Source organism: Amia ocellicauda, chromosome 12, assembly GCF_036373705.1.
Source record: "Amia ocellicauda isolate fAmiCal2 chromosome 12, fAmiCal2.hap1, whole genome shotgun sequence".
Classification (NCBI taxonomy): Eukaryota; Metazoa; Chordata; class Actinopteri; order Amiiformes; family Amiidae; genus Amia; species Amia ocellicauda.
In genome coordinates this window covers 18980910-19001010 of record NC_089861.1, presented here as the reverse complement: position 1 = coordinate 19001010, position 20101 = coordinate 18980910, and the positions used below count along the sequence as shown (strand labels likewise).

At 43.5% G+C, this 20101-nt stretch overlaps 1 protein-coding gene across 1 annotated transcript; it reads left to right on the top strand.

Annotated features, from left to right (window-relative positions):
• The first annotated feature begins 943 nt into the window (after positions 1-943).
• On the top strand, positions 944-12319 carry LOC136764482 (FACT complex subunit SSRP1). The gene is made up of 16 exons (XM_066718603.1): positions 944-1469; positions 2269-2454; positions 2546-2651; positions 2743-2936; positions 3108-3338; positions 4483-4586; positions 4706-4834; positions 5351-5572; positions 5686-5758; positions 6969-7107; positions 7212-7257; positions 7391-7538; positions 7656-7826; positions 10632-10726; positions 10985-11219; positions 11620-12319. The coding sequence occupies exons 1-16, from the start codon at positions 1416-1418 to the stop codon at positions 11686-11688; spliced, it is 2202 nt and encodes a 733-aa protein (XP_066574700.1). The 5' UTR covers positions 944-1415; the 3' UTR covers positions 11689-12319.
• Positions 12320-20101: the final 7782 nt, after the last annotated feature.

Sequence of the window (20101 nt, the reverse complement as noted above, 5' to 3'; positions counted from 1 at the left end):
GTAGATAAGTGATCAAGTGTGAATTGTATTGCTGTAACTGAACAGTGGCAACTGAATTGTAAGAATTGTGCAGTCCCAATTTGTAAAACATGACATATAAATATGACTTTGCCACAGTGTACACAAATTTGTTTGCCATGTCTCTTGAGAGTATAACATCAACATGTGTCCTTATTATGTTGTTAGGTAACATCCTGAGGATTTCAGATTTCAGTGTTGGGTTTGGGTTTTGGATTGATGGCAGACGCTTCTCTGAAGGTGGAAATGAAAAAGTGTCTCACATTCCCTTAATTCACCAGACATGGTAGCTTGGACACTAACCTACCCGATGCTGCATGGATTTACAACCGTTCAATTGATTAATTGTAAACTGCACATTATAAAGCAGTGACGCAGGTTAATTGCGGCACCGCATAGCTCTATATCTCTTCATGTCTCCCTTGCATTATATCCCAATCATCATATCACTGTTACATCACTATATTTGAAAACAATGTATGATCACTGATTTTGTGACCGTGCAGTTTGAGGTCAACACAGACTGTGGTTACTATACACCACACAACACGTTACTGAGTTTTTACCATGGTAAAATACATTAAACGTGCCCACATCACAGCACACCACACTCAAATTTACCATAGTATTATTATTATTATTAATCTCCGTGTACCTCTCAATATCGCATTGTGTTTTATTGTACATGAGCTGTTTCATCACTACGTTGTGTACTGCAACAGCTCCTAATAATATCAATGAACTGACGTTTACACTCAGTGATCAGTTGAAACCGAGGTCTTCTTCCGTATTAGTATCTCTCGTTTTCTGTATTTTACGGTAACGCCACGGGAAAGTGCGCTAAATGGCGACTGCCGCTCTATTCTGCAATATGCGGTACAGAGCGGCGGCGTGCGTCACGCTGTCCCTCTTCCGGCGTCGCGACGCACGGCCACGGCGAGGAGACGGACACGACGTCCCTGACGCGGGAAAGCGCTGCATCTCGGCTGCAACCCGGAGCGACAGATTCAGGACGGAATTAATTGCAATTAACGCGAAATAAACAGGTTTCCTCACCGCCTCGCTCGGGGTCGCCTGCATGTGCCGGCCCTTTGTGTCGGAGCCCAATTCGCGGATAACAGGCCGGGCGTGGAGTGAAGTGTTCACGGACTAACTACATTTGAAGTTGTTACGTTGTAGTTTTGCCATCATCGCCATTTCTCCCGGGCGCACGTTTGTATTGTGAAGCGGGTCCAGTTAGTGGTTCACACACGGTCGGTGCTGGCTTTGCCGCGGTGCCGTGCGGAGTGATTTCATTGATCTCGGCCAGACAGTTTGCGCTGATCGCGGGCGGAAGAGAGCGACTCGGTAGCGTCGGCGCGTCGGGGTTGTAACAGCGCAGCGGCGGAGGGGCCACGATGGGAGACACGCTGGAGTTCAATGAGATCTACCAGGAGGCGAAGGGGTCGTGGGTGAGTGTGTTTGTGTCTGTGACATGTAGTGTACAGATTGTAGGGGTTTTTGCATGTGTATCCTCGTTAGCATGTCATTGTGTTCGTCTCTGCCGGTCTGCATACATACATGTCTTTCAGACCTCGCCTGTGTTAGTGTCCAGTCAGTGTGTCTGTACTGTATTAACCCTCTCTCTCTCAGTGCAGTGTTAATGTACTGTAGTGTCCAGTCAGTCAGTGTGTCTGTACTGTATTAACCCTCTCTCTCTCAGTGCAGTGTTAATGTACTGTAGTGTCCAGTCAGTGTGTCTGTGCTGTATTAACCCTCTCTCTCTCAGTGCAGTGTTAATGTACTGTAGTGTCCAGTCAGTCAGTGTGTCTGTGCTGTTCTGTATTAACCCTCTCTCTCTCAGTGCAGTGTTAATGTACTGTAGTGTCCAGTCAGTGTGTCTGTACTGTATTAACCCTCTCTCTCTCAGTGCAGTGTTAATGTACTGTAGTGTCCAGTCAGTCAGTGTGTCTGTACTGTATTAACCCTCTCTCTCTCAGTGCAGTGTTAATGTACTGTAGTGTCCAGTCAGTCAGTGTGTCTGTACTGTATTAACCCTCTCTCTCTCAGTGCAGTGTTAATGTACTGTAGTGTCCAGTCAGTCAGTGTGTCTGTACTGTATTAACCCTCTCTCTCTCAGTGCAGTGTTAATGTACTGTAGTGTCCAGTCAGTCAGTGTGTCTGTACTGTATTAACCCTCTCTCTCTCAGTGCAGTGTTAATGTACTGTAGTGTCCAGTTTGTACTGTATTAACCCTCTCTTTCTCCCCAGAATGACGGGCGTCTGCGACTCAGCCGGCAGGCGGTGGTGTATAAGAGCAGCAAGACGGGGAAGGTGGACAGCGTCCCAGCGGGCGAGCTGACAGAGTGCGTGTGGAGGAGGGTGTGTCTCGGCCATGGCATCAAACTGGTGACCAGCTCTGGGCACGTCTACAAGTATGATGGCTTCAGAGAGACTGTGAGTCAGAGATCCACTGTAATACACTTCACAGAGACTGGGATTCACTGATACTGTAATGTACAACACTGACCCTCCCTCTGCTGTGCAGGACCTGGAGAAGATCTCTGAGTACTTCAAGACCAACTACAGGCTGGACGTGACTGAGAAGGACATGTGTGTGAAGGGCTGGAACTGGGGCACTGCCAAATTCACAGGTACAGACCAGTACACCCCACCACAGACGGGTAGCGGTTGATCGGTTGCTGTGCTGTCCCCTCACTCTGCTGTCTTATCCCCCCTCCCCAGGTCCACTGCTGTCGTTTGACGTGGGGGAGAGCGCAGTGTTCGAGGTGCCGCTGTCCAGCGTGTCCCAGTGCGCCACGGGGAAGAACGAGGTCACACTGGAGTTTCACCAGAACGACGATGCCGAAGTGTCCCTCATGGAGGTGCGCTTCTACGTGCCACCCACTGCCAGCGATGACGGGCTGGACCCTGTCGAGGTCAGTGTGTGCGTGTGTGATTCGCTCAGGACACTGTTACTGTACTGTCGTGTCCAGCCAGTGCAGGGTTTGCCTCAGAAATGAGTTTGGCAGCGTATTTGTTTGGCCAGGTGGGAAACCCTGCAGTGTGTCTGTACTGCACTGTATTAACCCCCTGTCTTTCTCTTCCAGGCATTTGCTCAGAATGTGCTGTCCAAGGCGGATGTGATCCAGGCTACTGGTGATGCTTTGTGCATCTTCCGTGAGCTGCAGTGCCTGACCCCCAGAGGGCGCTACGACATCCGCATCTACCCTACCTTCCTGCACCTGCACGGCAAGACCTTCGACTATAAGATCCCCTATACCACCGTGCTGCGACTCTTCCTGCTCCCGCACAAGGACCAGAGACAGATGTTCTTTGTGGTCAGTAGTGCAGAGGACCGTGTGTGTTGGGTGTAATATATATCAAAGTGTGTGCAGTGTCTAGAGGACGATGTCTATGTATTTACTGCACAGTGTAGTGTGTAGAGGACCGTGTACACTATTTACAGCACAGTGTAGAGGATAGTCATCCCCCGACTTACCTAGTCTCATCTTAAGTCATTCTGCACTTATGTCGGCAACATTGCACTGAGCTGTCACATGTTGTTTTCACAATTTTTGCTAAGGTCCCGTTCTTGTAGTGCAGATTACTGCAGTTCTGCACAGATTTGCAGAATCCCCACTGATTGGCTGCTTGTTTTTTATATTTGTTTTAATTTGATTATGGGTAAATATATTCAATATCAAAAGATATACATGAAAGAATGTGAGAGTGGGTTTATTTTATGTAAATGTTGTGAAGGGTTGAAATATATATTGATTTACTTTGGGTATGTCTTTTTCTACTAGTGCATTTTTATTTCTGGCAAACCCTGCCTAGAACTTCATTCTTCAGTCAGTGCTTGTAAGGAAATCTTTCTGCTGTTTCTCTTATGTTTAATTAAAGTTTACTGTTTACTCCTGAAATTTCATGATGTCATCAAATAGGGATGCTTCTGTTTAAGTTTCCAGTTTGAGTAAGTGCCTCCTCCTTAAAATTGTCAGATTTCATATTTTTGTAAATGTTTTATGACTATAAAAATATTTTTCTTGGTCAAAACTGATTGTCTGGAACCACCCTCCCTAATTGAACATGGCTTTTATGGGAGACTCTGTCTCGGCTTACATAGTCTCTACTAATGTCACCTGTTTTGCAACCAATTACGTAACTTCGGAGGATGACTGTGCAGTTCAGTGTAGAGTGGTTCAGTTAAGTGTGTATATACTTTACACTGTGTAGTGGTACTGCAGTGTAGTGCAGTGTAAACTCTGTACTGTGTGTAGTGCAGATTTTAAACGGCACAATGTGTAGTATAGGTATTTGGTATATACAGTATGCCATGTAGTATAGATATTAGTATACAATCTAGTACACACTGTAGGGTGCATGTGGTGTAGTACGATGTAATTAGTGTCTTGTGCTAAGACTTCTACTATATATAATAATCATGTCCATTGCCCCCCTCCCCGACTCTCTCTTTCTCAGATCAGCCTGGATCCCCCCATCAAGCAGGGCCAGACCCGCTATCACTTCCTCATCCTTCTCTTCTCCAAAGAGGAGGACCTCACCCTGACACTCAACATGAGCGAGTGAGTGAGACATGGATAGAGAGAATACTGTATTAACCCTCTCTCTCTGTGTGGTCTTAATCTACTGTACTGTCGAGTCTCTGTCTGTACTGTATTAACCCTTTCTCTCTCTCTCTCAGGGAGGATGTGGAGAAGCGTTTCGAGGGACGCCTCAGTAAAAGCATGTCTGGCTCTCTGTATGAGATGGTCAGCCGGGTGATGAAGGCACTGGTCAACAGAAAGATCACCGTGCCCGGCAACTTCCAGGGGTGAGCCTCGTTTACCAATTAACTGTCCCTTATTACCCAATTAGCCCCCGTTAAGCAATAATTTTCCCATGTTCTGTAAGTCTCCATCTCAAATAGAGCTGCAACTATTCAAGATTTAGGTCTATCCTGTTGAATTTCCACTATTTGAATAATCGAAATAAAGGGTGCATTTTAGTTTTTTTTTTTTTTTTATATGATTTTCAGAACCAAAATAAAGCTTTGCTGTAGCTGCAAGCAATATAAAAAGAATCTGCGGATATCAATATTTTTTGTCATGGTTTAAAACTCTTCTCTCCACAAAATATTCCCAGAGTCTCAATCAAAATTACTCTACAAAAACTAATCTCGAGGTCAGCTGGATTTGGAGGATCCCGGTCATACTTCCTCACCCTCCCCATGTATATGGCGGGGGATGTGATGACGGGCTGAGATTAATTAGCACAATGGCAGATTCCAAAACTTAAGGGGAGTAGATTCCAAATAACCCTCTTAACCCTCTCTCTGTCTCTGTCTCAGTCACTCGGGGGCTCAGTGCATCACCTGCTCGTACAAGGCCAGCTCTGGGCTGCTGTACCCCCTGGAGCGCGGCTTCATCTATGTGCACAAGCCCCCCGTGCACCTGCGCTTCGACGAGATCTCCTGCGTGAACTTCGCCCGCGGCACCACCACCACGCGCTCCTTCGACTTCGAGATTGAGACCAAGCAGGGAGCCCAGTACACCTTCAGCAGCATCGAGAGGTACTGAGGCAGCGCCTGAGGCACTGACCGACCCAGGCCTGATAATCCGACGGACACAGTGTCTGACTGACGGACTCCACTCACTGACTGTATCTCCCTCTCTCCCCCCTCAGAGAGGAATATGGGAAGCTCTTTGATTTTGTCAATGCCAAGAAACTCAACATCAAGAACAGAGGCTTCAAGGAGGTAATTAACACTGACTCTTTCACTCCTCTCTCTCTCAATTCTCTCTCTCTGAATTCTCACAATCCCTTCCTCCTTCTGTCAGCTATATTGTATGCTATTCACACACACTTCATTTGAAATATTTAGTATTTGGTATTTTTTCTCTGTAGCACTGCATGGTTGTTGTGTGTTACAGTAGTGTAGTACAGTACAATAGTGTAAATGTCTATGCAGTCTAAAGTTTACACACTATTACACTGTTTTAACATCTGCTCTGTAGCCAAACCTGAATAATATAAATAACACTTCAATGTTTTTTTTTCTTTTGTGTTGTTTTTTTGTTCTTTAGAAAAATAAGGTGCGTTCCATTTAAGTTGGTGAGATTTAAACTGCATGGTGTGAATATTGATTTATTTTCATTATATTAATTTAATTGCAGGGACATTAACGTGGGATTTTGTTTTCTGGTCAAACTGATTACAAAGCCAATCTGTTTTGTGATACTCTTCAATCGTAAAGCTAGATTTGAATTTACATAAATGTTTTGAAGGGTGCCATTACTATCCTTCGTATTTTTAAAATGGTTATGAAAAGAGATCGGCTCTGTAATCAGGTGGTGTGTGCTTCCGCATCTGTCAACCAATTAATCCTCTGGACTTGCTGGCCTATCAGTCTCCTTGTTTATTATAAGACTTAATTACTCTGAACTGTAATGCACTGGACTGTAACACTGGACTGGACTGTCAATCTCCTCGTTTATTATCTGAAATAATAATTTCTCTGGACTATAACACACTGGACTGTCCTTTCAATCTCCTTATTACCTTGATCATAATTACTCTGAACTGGCCTGTCAATCTTATTTATTACTTGAGATCATAATTATTCTGGACTGTAACACACCGGACTGGCAGCTTCAAAGCGGTTTAAATAATTTTGCTAATCAGGGCAAGACAATTGGTGGGTTTGTGCTAACAATTGATGATTGCCAGTGATTAATTGAAATGCCAGTTAATTGCTTTGCTCCCCACAGTGGTGTGTGTTGGGGTGTGTGGACTATAGCATAGTACGGTACAGGGCCCAGACTGGAGCCAGTGGTGTGTGGGCTATAGTATAGTATAGGGCCCATACTGGAACCGACTAATCAGGGTGTTTCTGCCCCAGGGTATGAAGGGCAATGGCAGGGTGTACTTTTGCCCCAGTCTCTTACCCCAGTGTGTTTCTGCCCCAGGGTATGAAGGGCAATGACAACGTGTACTCAGACTCCGATGAGGACCAGCATGATGCGTATCTGGAGAGGATGAAGGAGGAGGGCAAGATCAGGGAGGAGGCAGCTAATGACAGCAGTGACGAATCCGGGGAAGAGACCGGTGAGTGGCAGCCAATCAGGGCAGAGGAATGGTCTGTGCAAAGGGTTGACCCTTACGAGTGAAGTTCTATAACTTGATTCCTTCCCCTTTTCCTTTTCTTTCAGACGAGTCGTTCAACCCTGGAGAGGAGGATGAAGAAATAGCGGAGGAGTGAGTGGAGAGCTGCTCTAACAAATTTGTAATGCATAAACAAGTCTGTTAGAACTATGGGGTTATTGAGTAGCATGTGTGTCCGATCAGTCAGTGCGAGTCTGTACTGTATTAACGCTCCTCTCGCTCTCAGGTACGACAGTAACGCCTCAGCCAGCGACAGCAGCGGGGAGGACGGGGATGGAGGGAACGACAGCGAGGAGGAGGAGAAGAAGAAGAAACCGGCCAAGAAGGCCAAGGTCGAGAAAGAGAAGAAAGAGCGGAAACCCAGGAAGAAGGAGGTGAGAGAGAGTGAGGGGAGGATCGAACGATAGGAAAGTTCGGGTGGTGGGAGGAAGATGTGAAGCACAGAGTGGACTACACTGTATCAAACCTCTGTCTCTCGCACTCTCTCTCAGGGGAAGAAGCAGAAGGATGCGGGCGCCCCTAAGCGCCCCCTCAGCGCCTACATGCTGTGGCTGAATGCCAGCAGGGAGAAGATCCGCGCTGAGCACCCGGGCATCAGCATCACCGAGATCAGCAAGAAGGCTGGAGAGATGTGGAAGGGCCTGGGCAAGGACCGCAAGGAGGTGCGTCTGTACCTCTCTGCATGTACTTCTGAAAAGGAGAGCTTGGTTACAGTGTACAAGTACATTTCCCTCTTCAAAAAATTTGAATCAATTCAAAACTTCTTAATATAGTGTTTGCATTAAAGGTTAAGATTATATATAAGGGTATTAACATACATTAGTACATTTGTGCCATTGCTGATTTGTACCCTAGCAACTCAGTGAAGACTAATTAAGATGCAGCTGTCATTCTACTCTCCACCCACCCATTATAGTTTTATATAAGGAAAAATTGATTACACTTTTTCATGCAGGTCTATTCCCAATTTGTACTAATGTCCAGATGTTGTAATAACCTTTTCCTATTGGTTAGTATAGCCTACATCTCTTTGCAAGTCGTGTTAAGGCAGCTAGCTTTAGAGTCAGCCTTAGAAATAAGAATATTGGCACTTTCAAATTATTAATTTAACTTAATTTACAAAAGGTAGATCATGGAGAAAGTGTAAACAGATTATAAATAACAATTCGAATGTATATACACACACAATAACCCAAACCCCAGCAGCACTTTGCAAAAAACTAAAAATACATGAGTATTGCTCACTTATAGTCTATGGCCCAATAACAAAATTTCAAACTGCACTTTTAAAACCGCTGAATACACCTGTTTTTGTGCTGAGTGCACCAGCACAGAATTCCAAATTTAACTACATGTACATATTAAATTAGTCCTTTAGAACACGGTTCTATCAAAAACTGTCATTATCTTGTTATTAAATATTCTAACATGTAAAACCAATGCAATTGCATTTTAAATAAAAATACAAATACAAACTGAAGAATTTCAAATAAAAAATATTTTTTCCCCTAACATAAAATAACAAGCCATTAAGTGATCATTTTAACTATATTATATTTATAATACAGGAATTAGGGAAGTGTCTCTTATCTACTCCACCGATGCACGTCTGCCTCCTGCCTTCAAAACGAACACCACTGCACTACCACGTAAATCCAAACTTAATTATATGTATATTTGCAAATTAGTCCTTTAGAGCACAGAGCTATATCAAAAACATTTAATCAACATTTGGTCTGATCTCCGGGGGTTTATGAAGAAACCTCCTTTAGTGAATGAAGCTCAGAGTCTTGAATTCGGAGGGTTTATTACAGGTTAACACGGGAGAGTTAAAGGGAAGTTCCCTGATATTCTTAAAGTTTTACAGCAAGCAAGTTATAATTATGCAATCTGGTTATGCTTCCTCTGCGGCATATTCACACCCGGGGGTCTTAAACATCTGGGGTGTCGTCCTGCATTGGAGGATGGTATCTAGGCAGACGGTATTCGTACGAGATCGTATGGTCAAAAATACACGAGTTAGACATTGCTGCATACATTGGGACATAACTTCCCCTTTGCCCTGCTTAGACAACTTGTTATTGTGTTTTTGGCTAGTGCCGCATAATATATTTTTATATGCATATATTTTTGGCAAGTGAAAAAACACCTACTGAACAGTACTTCAGTTTACACTGCAATTTCTGAGCAGGATCAAATGCTGCCGATGCTCAGAAAAGGGAATGTAAACGCGCCTAATGACTCGTTTCCCCTGGCTTAAGCGTTCCAAAGCTTTATGTAAAACCAGGTCATTAAGTCTATCCCCTCTTATGGGAAGAGGCAGAGTGATTGTGGGTTTGGTTTGTGTTTAGTTTTAAAAAGACAGAACAACACTACGATCGATAGAGCCTGACGTGGAAAGGACATTTGTGGCCATTTTATTCTTTGTTTTACATCATTGTAAACAGTGTAATTAACATTTCTGTTAAAAAAATTAAAAAATACACACATTTCACGATTAATCATTTAATCATACAGTAATTGCAGCTACAATATAGCAGTGTGCATGTTTCAGTCATGGCATTTATGGACAAATTAACGCATTTATTAAACCAGTTCTTAATGTTTTAGGGGAAACTCAGATCTCCTCTCCATTTGTAAATGGTCACACTTAACTTGTAAGTTGTTTGCCTTCATACTGATTGTCTCTGCGGAGCTGTTGTAAAACACCGTTCAGTTAATAACATTTTCAATTTGGCTGCTACCACTCTGATTATTGTTCTTCAGTTTATTTTTAACTAGTCCCGGCACTGCACCGGGGTCGTGTGAAATCTGTGTTCGACAGGTTTTTAATACACTCAGATATGAACTGTAAGCAGTCATTGTTTCTGTACGTGGATGTTGCTAATAAAACTGCAATTTCTTCGTGATCCCACACAGTCAATCACACATCTCCGCTTCTGAAAGCGAAATATTTCCTTAGTGTGCGTGATGGAGGCTTTTGGCCACGTCTGGCACCAGATAGTTAAAGTTAACCATCCAGAAAACCTCCGCCATAGGAATTGGGGCAAAACTGTCTTTCTGGCTCCGTGCTCTCACGCAACGTGAAAGTCTAACACTGATGTCAGATCTGCTCTTCCACAAGTGTCGCTGGTCCCACCTTTTTGGTGTGATCAACTGGACACATGACCAGTCAGACATCAGAGTTTCTGGGAGGGACACTGGGCTGGCCAATCATATTTCAAGGGGTACTGTGGCCACCCCCTAGACTAGCCCCTGAACATGGCACAGAGAATATGGGGCCGTGTGTGTGTGTGTGTGTGTGTGTGTGTGTGTGTGTGTGTCAGGGGGCGTGGCCTGTCTCACTGTGCATCTTTGTGTACTGCAGCATCCAGACAGTGTGCCTGTACTGTATTAACTCGTCTCGTCCCCCCCCCCCCCCCCTCTCTCTCTCTCTCTCTCTCTCTCTCTCTCTCTCTCTCTCTCAGGAGTGGGATTTGAAGGCGGAGGAGGCGAAGAGAGCGTATGAGAAGGCGATGAAGGAGTACAGAGAAAGCGGCGGGGCACCAGCCCCAAGCAAGAAGTATGAGCATAGATGCTACTGCTGATAATGAGAAGATAATGAGATGGATGATAATGCATGTGAAAATAATGATTACATTGTTATTGATTACTAAAGTTACTATTTCATATTGCTGTTATTATAGTTAAAACATACTGGTGATTTTAACGATCATAATTTTAATGGTGGTAATGTGTATAGATTTCGTATATCAGTTACAGAACTAGGGTTTCTGTAATGCCTCTCTCTCTCTCTCTCTCTCTCTCTCTCTTTCTCCAGGGAGGCAAAGAAGAAGGGGAAGGGGGCAGGAGAAGAGAAGAAGAAGAAGGTCGGGGGCCGGGGCGGGGCGGCAGAGCGCGAGAAGGAGCGGGAGAGAGAGCGCGAGAAGGAGCGGGAGAAGGGCGGAGACAGCTTCAAGAGCCGCGAGTTCATCTCCAGCGACGAGAGCTCCGAGTCTGACTCCGCCCGGGACCGCAAGGGCAAGGGCAAGGGCAAGGGCAAGGGCAAGAGCAAGGTACCCAGCTCCATGGCACTGCGCTCCTGTGATACTCGTACAACCACCGTAATATAGTCAGACACCCCTGAGGTCACAAGGAACCCAGCCACACAGGACTACTGTAGAGGGCCAAGGCACAGTCTACTCTTATAATGAGCTACACAGTCATGGTGTAGTATTGTGGAAGGGTGAGCTACACAGTCGGGGTGTAGTACTGTGGAGGGTTGAGTATACAATGGGAAGGTGCAGTCAATGTTTTAAGCTGTATAGAGCAAACTGGACCGAAGGGGTAAAAATACTTAACCTACTTTCTCTCTCCCCTCCACCTTTCTCTCATATCTCTCTCTCCTTCCTCCTCTCCCATCTTATTTTTCTTTCCCGTGCTTTCATTTCCCTCTTGCTGTCCTCTCTCTCTCAGGAATCCGATGAAGAGGAAGAGGAGATAGCGAGTACCCCCCCCAGCTCGGAGGAGTCGGGATCAGACTGAGGCCAAGCTCGTTAACCAGTTAACTGCACTGATTGACTAACGAGGGAGGGGAGTAGGGGCTGGGGGAGTGTGACTATGGACACAGAGAGAGACGAGACAAAAACATTTACAGACCGGGAAGTGGAGAGAGACAGACCCATTCATTCAGACTGCCACACACAGTAAATGTGTCTGCATTTCTCCAAAGTATGAAAACTGAGTCATCCTCCCAAAGACTCAATGCATTTCCTCTCTCTCTGTCTATATGTATATATTATTTGTGCTTAAAATACTATTCAGTATCATCTGTACCCCAGTTTGACTTGTCCTATAAATTTGAATATTTCCAAGTTGTTAAACAAGGTGTACATTTCATGCTTTTTTCTTAGATACAGTGTGTGTTAGCCTGTTACATGTAGAGAATTCAGGAAGGGAAGGTGGGAGGCAGATCACACACTCATAATTATTTTTTTTTATGGATTTTTTTTTTTGCAATGTAGTCTTGTGAGCTACATCTCCAATGATCCTTAATAAGATCAGAAGTTTTTATTGCAGGTGGGTCCAGGATCCCAAAGCATTGTGGGATGTTTCATTCCTGAGCTCTTCAATCCAGGCAGAATGGTTGTAATTAATTAAATTTCCCATGATGCCATGCGCTTTCACTATAGTCCTTTATTTGCCGTGTCTATAGACCACACCCATCTCCGTCAAGCCTTTGCTGCCTCATGCATCCTGATACTGGGCAATGGTGGTTGTTCCCAGGGTGCACTGGGAACTAGTCTTTCAAACCCCCAAGGATTATTGTTCACATCTGTCAGTAGACCAACTGTCTCTTTCTGTGGGAAAAGACTCTGTTTGGCACTTTGAATTGATGCAGGTTATTTTATATTCCTTATTGTGGTAGTAATTATTTCTAGTTTCTACAAGGTGTTAGTTTATATCTCAACTCCTCTTTTCCTCCTGTTCTCATCCCTCCCCTATTGCCTGTGTTTATGAGGGAGGGATTCTGAGCTTTTTCCTGATCTTTTCCACATCCCCCTCCCCCTCTCTCTGCATCTCCTTACTGTACTTATTTGCAGAGACCTACTAAGAGAGAGCAGACCCCCTCAGTAATAAACACCCAAGGACGGGACAGGACAGGACAGGACAGGACAGGACAGAGAGAGAGAGAGATACAGGGAGTAGAGGAAAGGTAGATTTTTACAGACAGACAGCTATCTAGCTAAGAAGCAGTGGCCAGGTTCTGTAGTTGCCGTTGTGAGTGTGCTTGTGTTGTCTTCTCGTGCGACATGTTTGAATGGTCAGTGTGTACACCAGACCAATGCAGTAACTGACACAATAAACCTGTTTTTGTATAAGAAAAAATCCTGAGAAATTCCTTTACTGCATCAGGATGTATTTATTTTTTACGATCTATTTGATCATTTTCAGTTTTCTTGCACTCCCAGTCTGTCCCTCCCTTCCTCCATATCTGTCACTCCCTTTCTTCATTACTAGTTCTCCCTTTTTCCATTACTCCCCCCCTCCCCATCCTTCCTCCATGACCACGGTCTCTCCTCTTCTTCTCTGCCTCTCCCTCTGGTCAGCGTTAATGGCCAGTGTGTGGTCTGGGCAGGGTGGATGTGGACTATGTTGGGGTCTGTAATGCAGGAACTCTCCACCATAATCCATCAGCAACTGAACTATATTAACCTCTCTCTCACAATTTCTGATGGACATTCATATAATTTTTTCGCAGCTGTAAGCCACTCCATCACTTACAGAACAGTCCTCTATGTCCACTGTCCTCACACTGTCTCAGGCCATGAATGGTGGACACCTATTGGGCAGCCAGTGGGTCTGTGTGTCCCTCTCCCTGCAGGACTGACAGATTTTCTGGTTCTGTCATTTGGGAGAATTGTAGGAGAGTTTTTTTTTAAATAAAAGTGACCCGTGTTTAGGAATATTTATTCAGCACTTTGAAGAATGTGCATCTCAATCTCTTCAGCTACACAATGACCACTGAGCCCTCTCTCGATTCAGTTCAATTTAAAACAAGCTTTATTGGCATTATGGTTTGACATCAGGGTTGTAAAAAAAAAAAAAAAGGAACCAGAGCTGTCCAGTGCTCGGTAACCACTCTCCCACTCGATTTCATCGACATCAACAAGCAATCCAATCAAACTTGTTTATTACCACCTCCCTGTCTCTCTCTCTCACTCTCTCTCTGAGACTATTCCTCTCAATCTGTCGGTCTGCCCCTCTCACCATCCCGTCCCCGATCAGTGCATCAATCAGTTGATCAATCAGTGGACGGAGCGAGAGATGCAAAAGGATATGTAGAAGAAGAGAGAGATGCAGTCATTGTGGGAATCTCAAAAGCCTCTAATCACTTTTAGGAAGATATAGATAGACACTGGATAGCTGAAGGGATAGGGGGATGAGCAGGAGGAGGGGAAGAGCACTCTGTGTAATAGAATGACAGAATTGGATTAAAGCTCTCAGTCTGATAGCCAGTTTTTTTTTGGGGGTGCGGGTGGTGAGAGATTGAATTAAACAGGAAACCCTTTTAGCACTACCCCCCCCCCTCCGCCCGTCTTTTACTCAGTGTAGTGTTGATGTATTGAACTTTCCAGTCAGTGCATCATTGTGTTTGTACTGCACTATACTGTAGTACTGTACTGCAGTATACTGTAGTAAGTACCTCTTTCTCATACTACAGTACTAATCCATACCCTGCCCAATTCAATTTAATTCAAGTGCTTTAGTGGACAGCCATATATAATGTATTGCCAAAGCTTTACAAAAGGAGACATACAGACAGGTGACAAATTAAAGGAAAAACCAACATAAAGTGTCTCAGTAAGGTATAGTTATAGCACAGATTCTACGAGTCTCTGGACTCTACTGGATGGATGAACACCATTCTTTCAAAAGATATTCCCTCATTTGGTGTTTTGATGATTGGTCCACAATCTCTCATTGGTGTTCAATTGGGTTTAGGTCTGGTGACTGTGAAGGCCATAGCATATGATTCACATCATTTTCATACTCATCAAACCATCCAGTGAGCCCTTGTGCCCTGTGGATGGGGGCATTGTCATTCTGGAAGAGACCACTCCCATCAGTATAGAAATGTGTCACTATAGGATAAAGGTGATCACTCAGAATAACTTTGTCATGATTTCTAGTGACCCTTCCCTCTAAGGGGACAAGTGGACCCAAACCATGCCAGGAAAATGTCCCCCACAGCATAACAGAGCCTCTGGACCCCCTCACTGTAGGGGTCCAGCAGTCAGGCCTGTCCCGTTCTCTTGGTGTCCCACACATGCACTCGCCCACTTGTCCAGAACACGACCCAGTTCAGCGTTTTTGTGATTGAAGCTCCTGTCATTCGTGCCCCAATAGTGACCCCTCTTTCAAAGTCACTTAGATCCTTTCCTCTTGCCATCTTGACCCCAAATTGAGTTCAACTGGGCCTGCTTAGCATTTTTATACGCCACAGAGCATGATAGGAGGTTAATTGGTGGGGGCATAGTATATATAACAAACTCTTTAAATTACAGTAACATATAACATCATAAACAGACCAGTAGGGGGAAGAAAGTCTTTATAATAATGTTGTTGCATGGCTCGCTCCACTGTGCCCCTATGGAGGGAGCTCACTGGTGCCCCCCTCAGTCTGTGGCAGGCAGGTGTATACTGGGCCAATAGGGGGGCTGTGTCCCTTGCTCGCCAGGACAGACAGTTTTTCTGGCTCAGTCACCTTTGTGAAGCATGGGGTGGGGCTTTTGATTTGCTCAAAGTGTGTTTTCCTGGTCAGGGAATATTCCGTTTCGTGCAGAGAGAGTGTGTCTCTGTCTCCCCCTCTCCTGTCTCACAGTGACCGCAGCGCCAGTCCTCTCTGGGCAGCCAGGTCTGTCTGTGTCAGCCTGTTTCTGTGGCCAGGCTGTGGTTACTGAGCCGGTACTGGGTCAGGATCTGTCTCTGCTTTATGTCTCTGACAGTAAAGAGAGACTCTGCCAGGGTGTAATTTATCTTCAAGGCCAGATAGCAATCCAGATTACTTTGGGGTTTAGTTTCATTATTCTAATACTCAAAAAACTGATTTTCTATGTGTGTCACACTGTGGTTAGCTCTGATTGGCTCTGTGTGTCAGTGTGGTCATCTCTAATTGGTTAGGTGTGCATAGTGCAGGGGTCCGTTCTTCGTACATGGATAACTAGGTTAGCCGGCTAAGCTTCATGACAACTTGGCATAAACACAGGATTTTCCGTTCTCTGTGCTACACTGTAGGCAAAGTGAAATATTTTTGTGCAACGTTGTTCGGAAATTTTACTGTATTATTATTTGTATGTACTGTGTAGGTAATACACTCTTTTTGGTTAATTGCGGTTAAAACATTTATTCACCCACCCTTTATTCCTATAATTTAGTTGAATTATATCGCCTTTGACGATAAGTGTTGTTGTGGGAATAGGGTGTCATTTTAGAGTGTTGTTAAAACATTGTTGGGTATATTTTCCTTTCACAAACACGTTTATTGCCACAAATGCTTCATGGATTACCCTTTGAATAGAAATTAATAATCAGATCCAGTTTAACACTATGCTTGAAACCTTGCTATTCAAGAGTAGACATGACACTTAAATATCCAAGTTCACACTCAGTCAGTCTTCCCTGGCTTTTGCAGATCCTGCAGTATTGTTTTTATTCAATATAATGTCCTTTGCCTCCTCATATCCTTGCATAATAAGCGCTGAAATAGGCAGCACACTCTTTTGCCATCCTGAAATGATAGTTTATGCCTTTCATATCCAAACTGAATCTCACACTTATACGCGATAAGTGAAGTCTGTCTTAAAATATCCAGCTAATTAAATCCTAGATAAGTGTTGGAAGAACCGAAAATCCCTGATATCAGTGAAGAGCCCAGTTAAGAATTGAAGTCTTTCAAGTCTGTCCACATTGAATTTCATCTCCCAGGTGTCGGCCCACAACTGAATATTATCTAAGTCCCTTTGAATAACCTGTGCTGCTGAGATTGTATCTGCTGAGCCACCTATTTTAGTATCATCTGCAAATTTGACAAGTTTGCTAACTATCCCAGAGTCCAGATCATTAATATAGATTAGAAACAGCAAAGTCCCTAATACTGATCCCTGTGGAACTCCACTAACAACCTCACTCCAGTTAGAAGCAACTCCTCTAATCGACACCCTCTGTTTCCTATACATCAACCAGTTCATAATCCATCTACTTACATTACCCTGAATGCCTACAGCTTCCAATTTGAGGATCAGTCTTTGGTGTGGAACCTTATCAAAAGCTTTTGAAAATCTAAGTATATCATATCATATGCTTTCACATGATCTACAGCTGCAGTTGCATGTTCAAAAAATTATAATAAATTAGTAAGACATGATTTGCCTCGTCTAAACCCATGATGACTATCTCCAAGAATATGGTTTTTATTAAGATGCTCCTCTATTTTCTGTCTAATCATTTTGTCCCCCAAAAATGTCCCCTTTCTTGTGGATAGGTATGACATTATCAATTTTCCAGTCAGTTGGCCCCTGTTCTAAGTATCATTTGGAATATTTTAGTTAATGCTCTATAAATAATGTCCCATAATGTCCCTCATTTTTTAAGTACTTTTTAATTTTTTAATTCTTCCATCTCTCTTTTATTTAGACTAATTACAAATACTGTAAAATTATATTTTCAATATTTACTCTTTATTATATCACTGTATATATTATACATTCACACATATTACTATACAGGGTTGTATACACAAAACCATATATACTGTACTATATGGGTGATTTAAGTGATTTTAACTATACACAGACCTAACCCCTTTGTAAGATGCGATTCCACTGCATATTTTTGCCAAACTTGACACGTAGTGTTTCTGATGGGTGTTTTTCCCATTTTTTATAATGCTGTTAACTGGACCACATAATTCATTACCATGTGACATATAAGCCTCTCAATTCAGTTCAATTCAATTAATGTGCGCTTTATTAGCATGACCTTCATTAGCAGTGTTGCTAAAGCAGTTTACATATTGAAATACAAAGGAAACAGGATGTGTGTGTGTGTGTACATAGCAGAGAAATCATAATACAGTAGGACAATCCCAGCAGGAATAAGAGGTGAGCAGTTACTAACTGATGATACAGAATGCATAGGAGGAGAGAAAACAAGCAAATATAAATAATAAATAATAGTAATTGAAGAGCCCAGTAAAGATTTGAAGTCTTTTACGTCCAGATAATAATATATTTATTTAACGAGCTCGGAAGAATCACGTGCGAGGGGCAACCCCGCAGTGAAACTTAATTTTTACCAGAAATTAGTACAGTTTTAAAGGGAAAATGACTTATGGTACTGTGAGTATTATCCAATCAAAAGTTCCAGAAAGTGCCAGTTTATAGGCTGTTCTTCCGGAGGGAGAGGGTCATCACACAAGCAGGTGTCTTCCTGTTATGGCATACAAACTGCCCGATCTCACGTTTTTTTGATTTTTTGAGGTAACATCTTAAGAGAAGAACAGGAAATCCACAGACAGACACTAAGCAAACTGACAGAAACCTGTGGGCTGTACACAGGTGGGTTGTTCTCTTATCATAGACAAACAGAAGTGGAAGCGGAGAGAGGAACTTCTAGAGGATGTACCCTTAACAACCGCCTTGTTGGCATTTGCTGGCTTGATAAATCCAATTTGCTAGGTCTGTATACATGCTATTATTTCTAATGTTAATATTAATATAAAACATTATACAGGGCTATTCAGTAATAATACAGAATATATAATACATAAGACAAGTATATACACTCACCTAAAGGATTATTAGGAACACCTGTTCAATTTCTCATTAATGCAATTATCTAACCAACCAATCACATGGCAGTTGCTTCAATGCATTTAGGGGTGTGGTCCTGGTCAAGACAATCTCCTGAACTCCAAACTGAATGTCTGAATGGGAAAGAAAGGTGATTTAAGCAATTTTGAGCGTGGCATGGTTGTTGGTGCCAGACGGGCCGGTCTGAGTATTTCACGATCTGCTCAGTTACTGGGATTTTCACGCACAACCATTTCTAGGGTTTACAAAGAATGGTGTGAAAAGGGAAAAACATCCAGTATGCGGCAGTCCTGTGGGCGAAAATGCCTTGTTGATGCTAGAGTTCAGAGGAGAATGGGCCGACTGATTCAAGCTGATAGAAGAGCAACTTTGACTGAAATAACCACTCGTTACAACCGAGGTATGCAGCAAAGCATTTGTGAAGCCACAACACGTACAACCTTGAGGCGGATGGGCTACAACAGCAGAAGACCCCACCAGGTACCACTCATCTCCACTACAAATAGGAAAAAGAGGCTACAATTTGCACAAGCTCACCAAAATTGGACAGTTGAAGACTGGAAAAATGTTGCCTGGTCTGATGAGTCTCGATTTCTGTTGAGACATTCAGATGGTAGAGTCAGAATTTGGCGTAAACAGAATGAGAACATGGATCCATCATGCCTTGTTACCACTGTGCAGGCTGCTGGTGGTGGTGTAATGGTGTGGGGGATGTTTTCTTGGCACACTTTAGGCCCCTTAGTGCCAATTGTGCATCGTTTAAATGCCACGGCCTACCTGAGCATTGTTTCTGACCATGTCCATCCCTTTATGACCACCATGTACCCATCCTCTGATGGCTACTTCCAGCAGGATAATGCACCATGTCACAAAGGTCGAATCATTTCAAATTGGTTTCTTGAACATGACAATGAGTTCACTGTACTAAACTGGCCCCCACAGTCACCAGATCTCAACCCAATAGAGCATCTTTGGGATGTGGTGGAACGGGAGCTTCGTGCCCTGGATGTGCATCCCACAAATCTCCATCAACTGCAAGATGCTATCCTATCAATATGGGCCAACATTTCTAAAGAATGCTTTCAGCACCTTGTTGAATCAATGCCATGTAGAATTAAGGCAGTTCTGAAGGCGAAAGGGGGTCAAACACAGTATTAGTATGGTGTTCCTAATAATCCTTTAGGTGAGTGTACATATACATACATTTATAACAAATAACTTTTAACACTAACATGTTATAAATTTCTCTCTCCAACCCCACCCCCCATACTCTGTCCTGTGGTCATGTTGCTCTATTGTATGATGATGTATAGTCCTGTACTTTCCTGTGTTACTGGTTTATTATATCCTGGCCTATTGCACAGGGTTGGGTTTCAATTGGTTGACCTCAGAGTTAATGGAGCCACTTAAATGATACAAAGAAAATGCCCTATCCCCCCCCCCCATTTGTTTTCTCCCCACCACTCTATCTCTCTCTCTGTCCCTCCTCTTCTCCCTCCCCCTCCCTTTCTCTCTCACTCCATCGTTTTCTTCTACCCCTCCTTTCTGTGCTATCCAGTATCTACACTGAAGGGCTGTAATGT

Coding starts and splice junctions, on each gene's coding strand:
- LOC136764482 (XM_066718603.1), top strand. CDS start 1,416: ATGGGAGACACGCTGGAGTTCAATGAGATCTACCAGGAGGCGAAGGGG. Junction 5,573..5,685: donor ACCTTCAGCAGCATCGAGAG/GTACTGAGGCAG, acceptor CTCCCCCCTCAG/AGAGGAATATGGGAAGCTCT. Junction 7,827..10,631: donor TGGGCAAGGACCGCAAGGAG/GTGCGTCTGTAC, acceptor TCTCTCTCTCAG/GAGTGGGATTTGAAGGCGGA.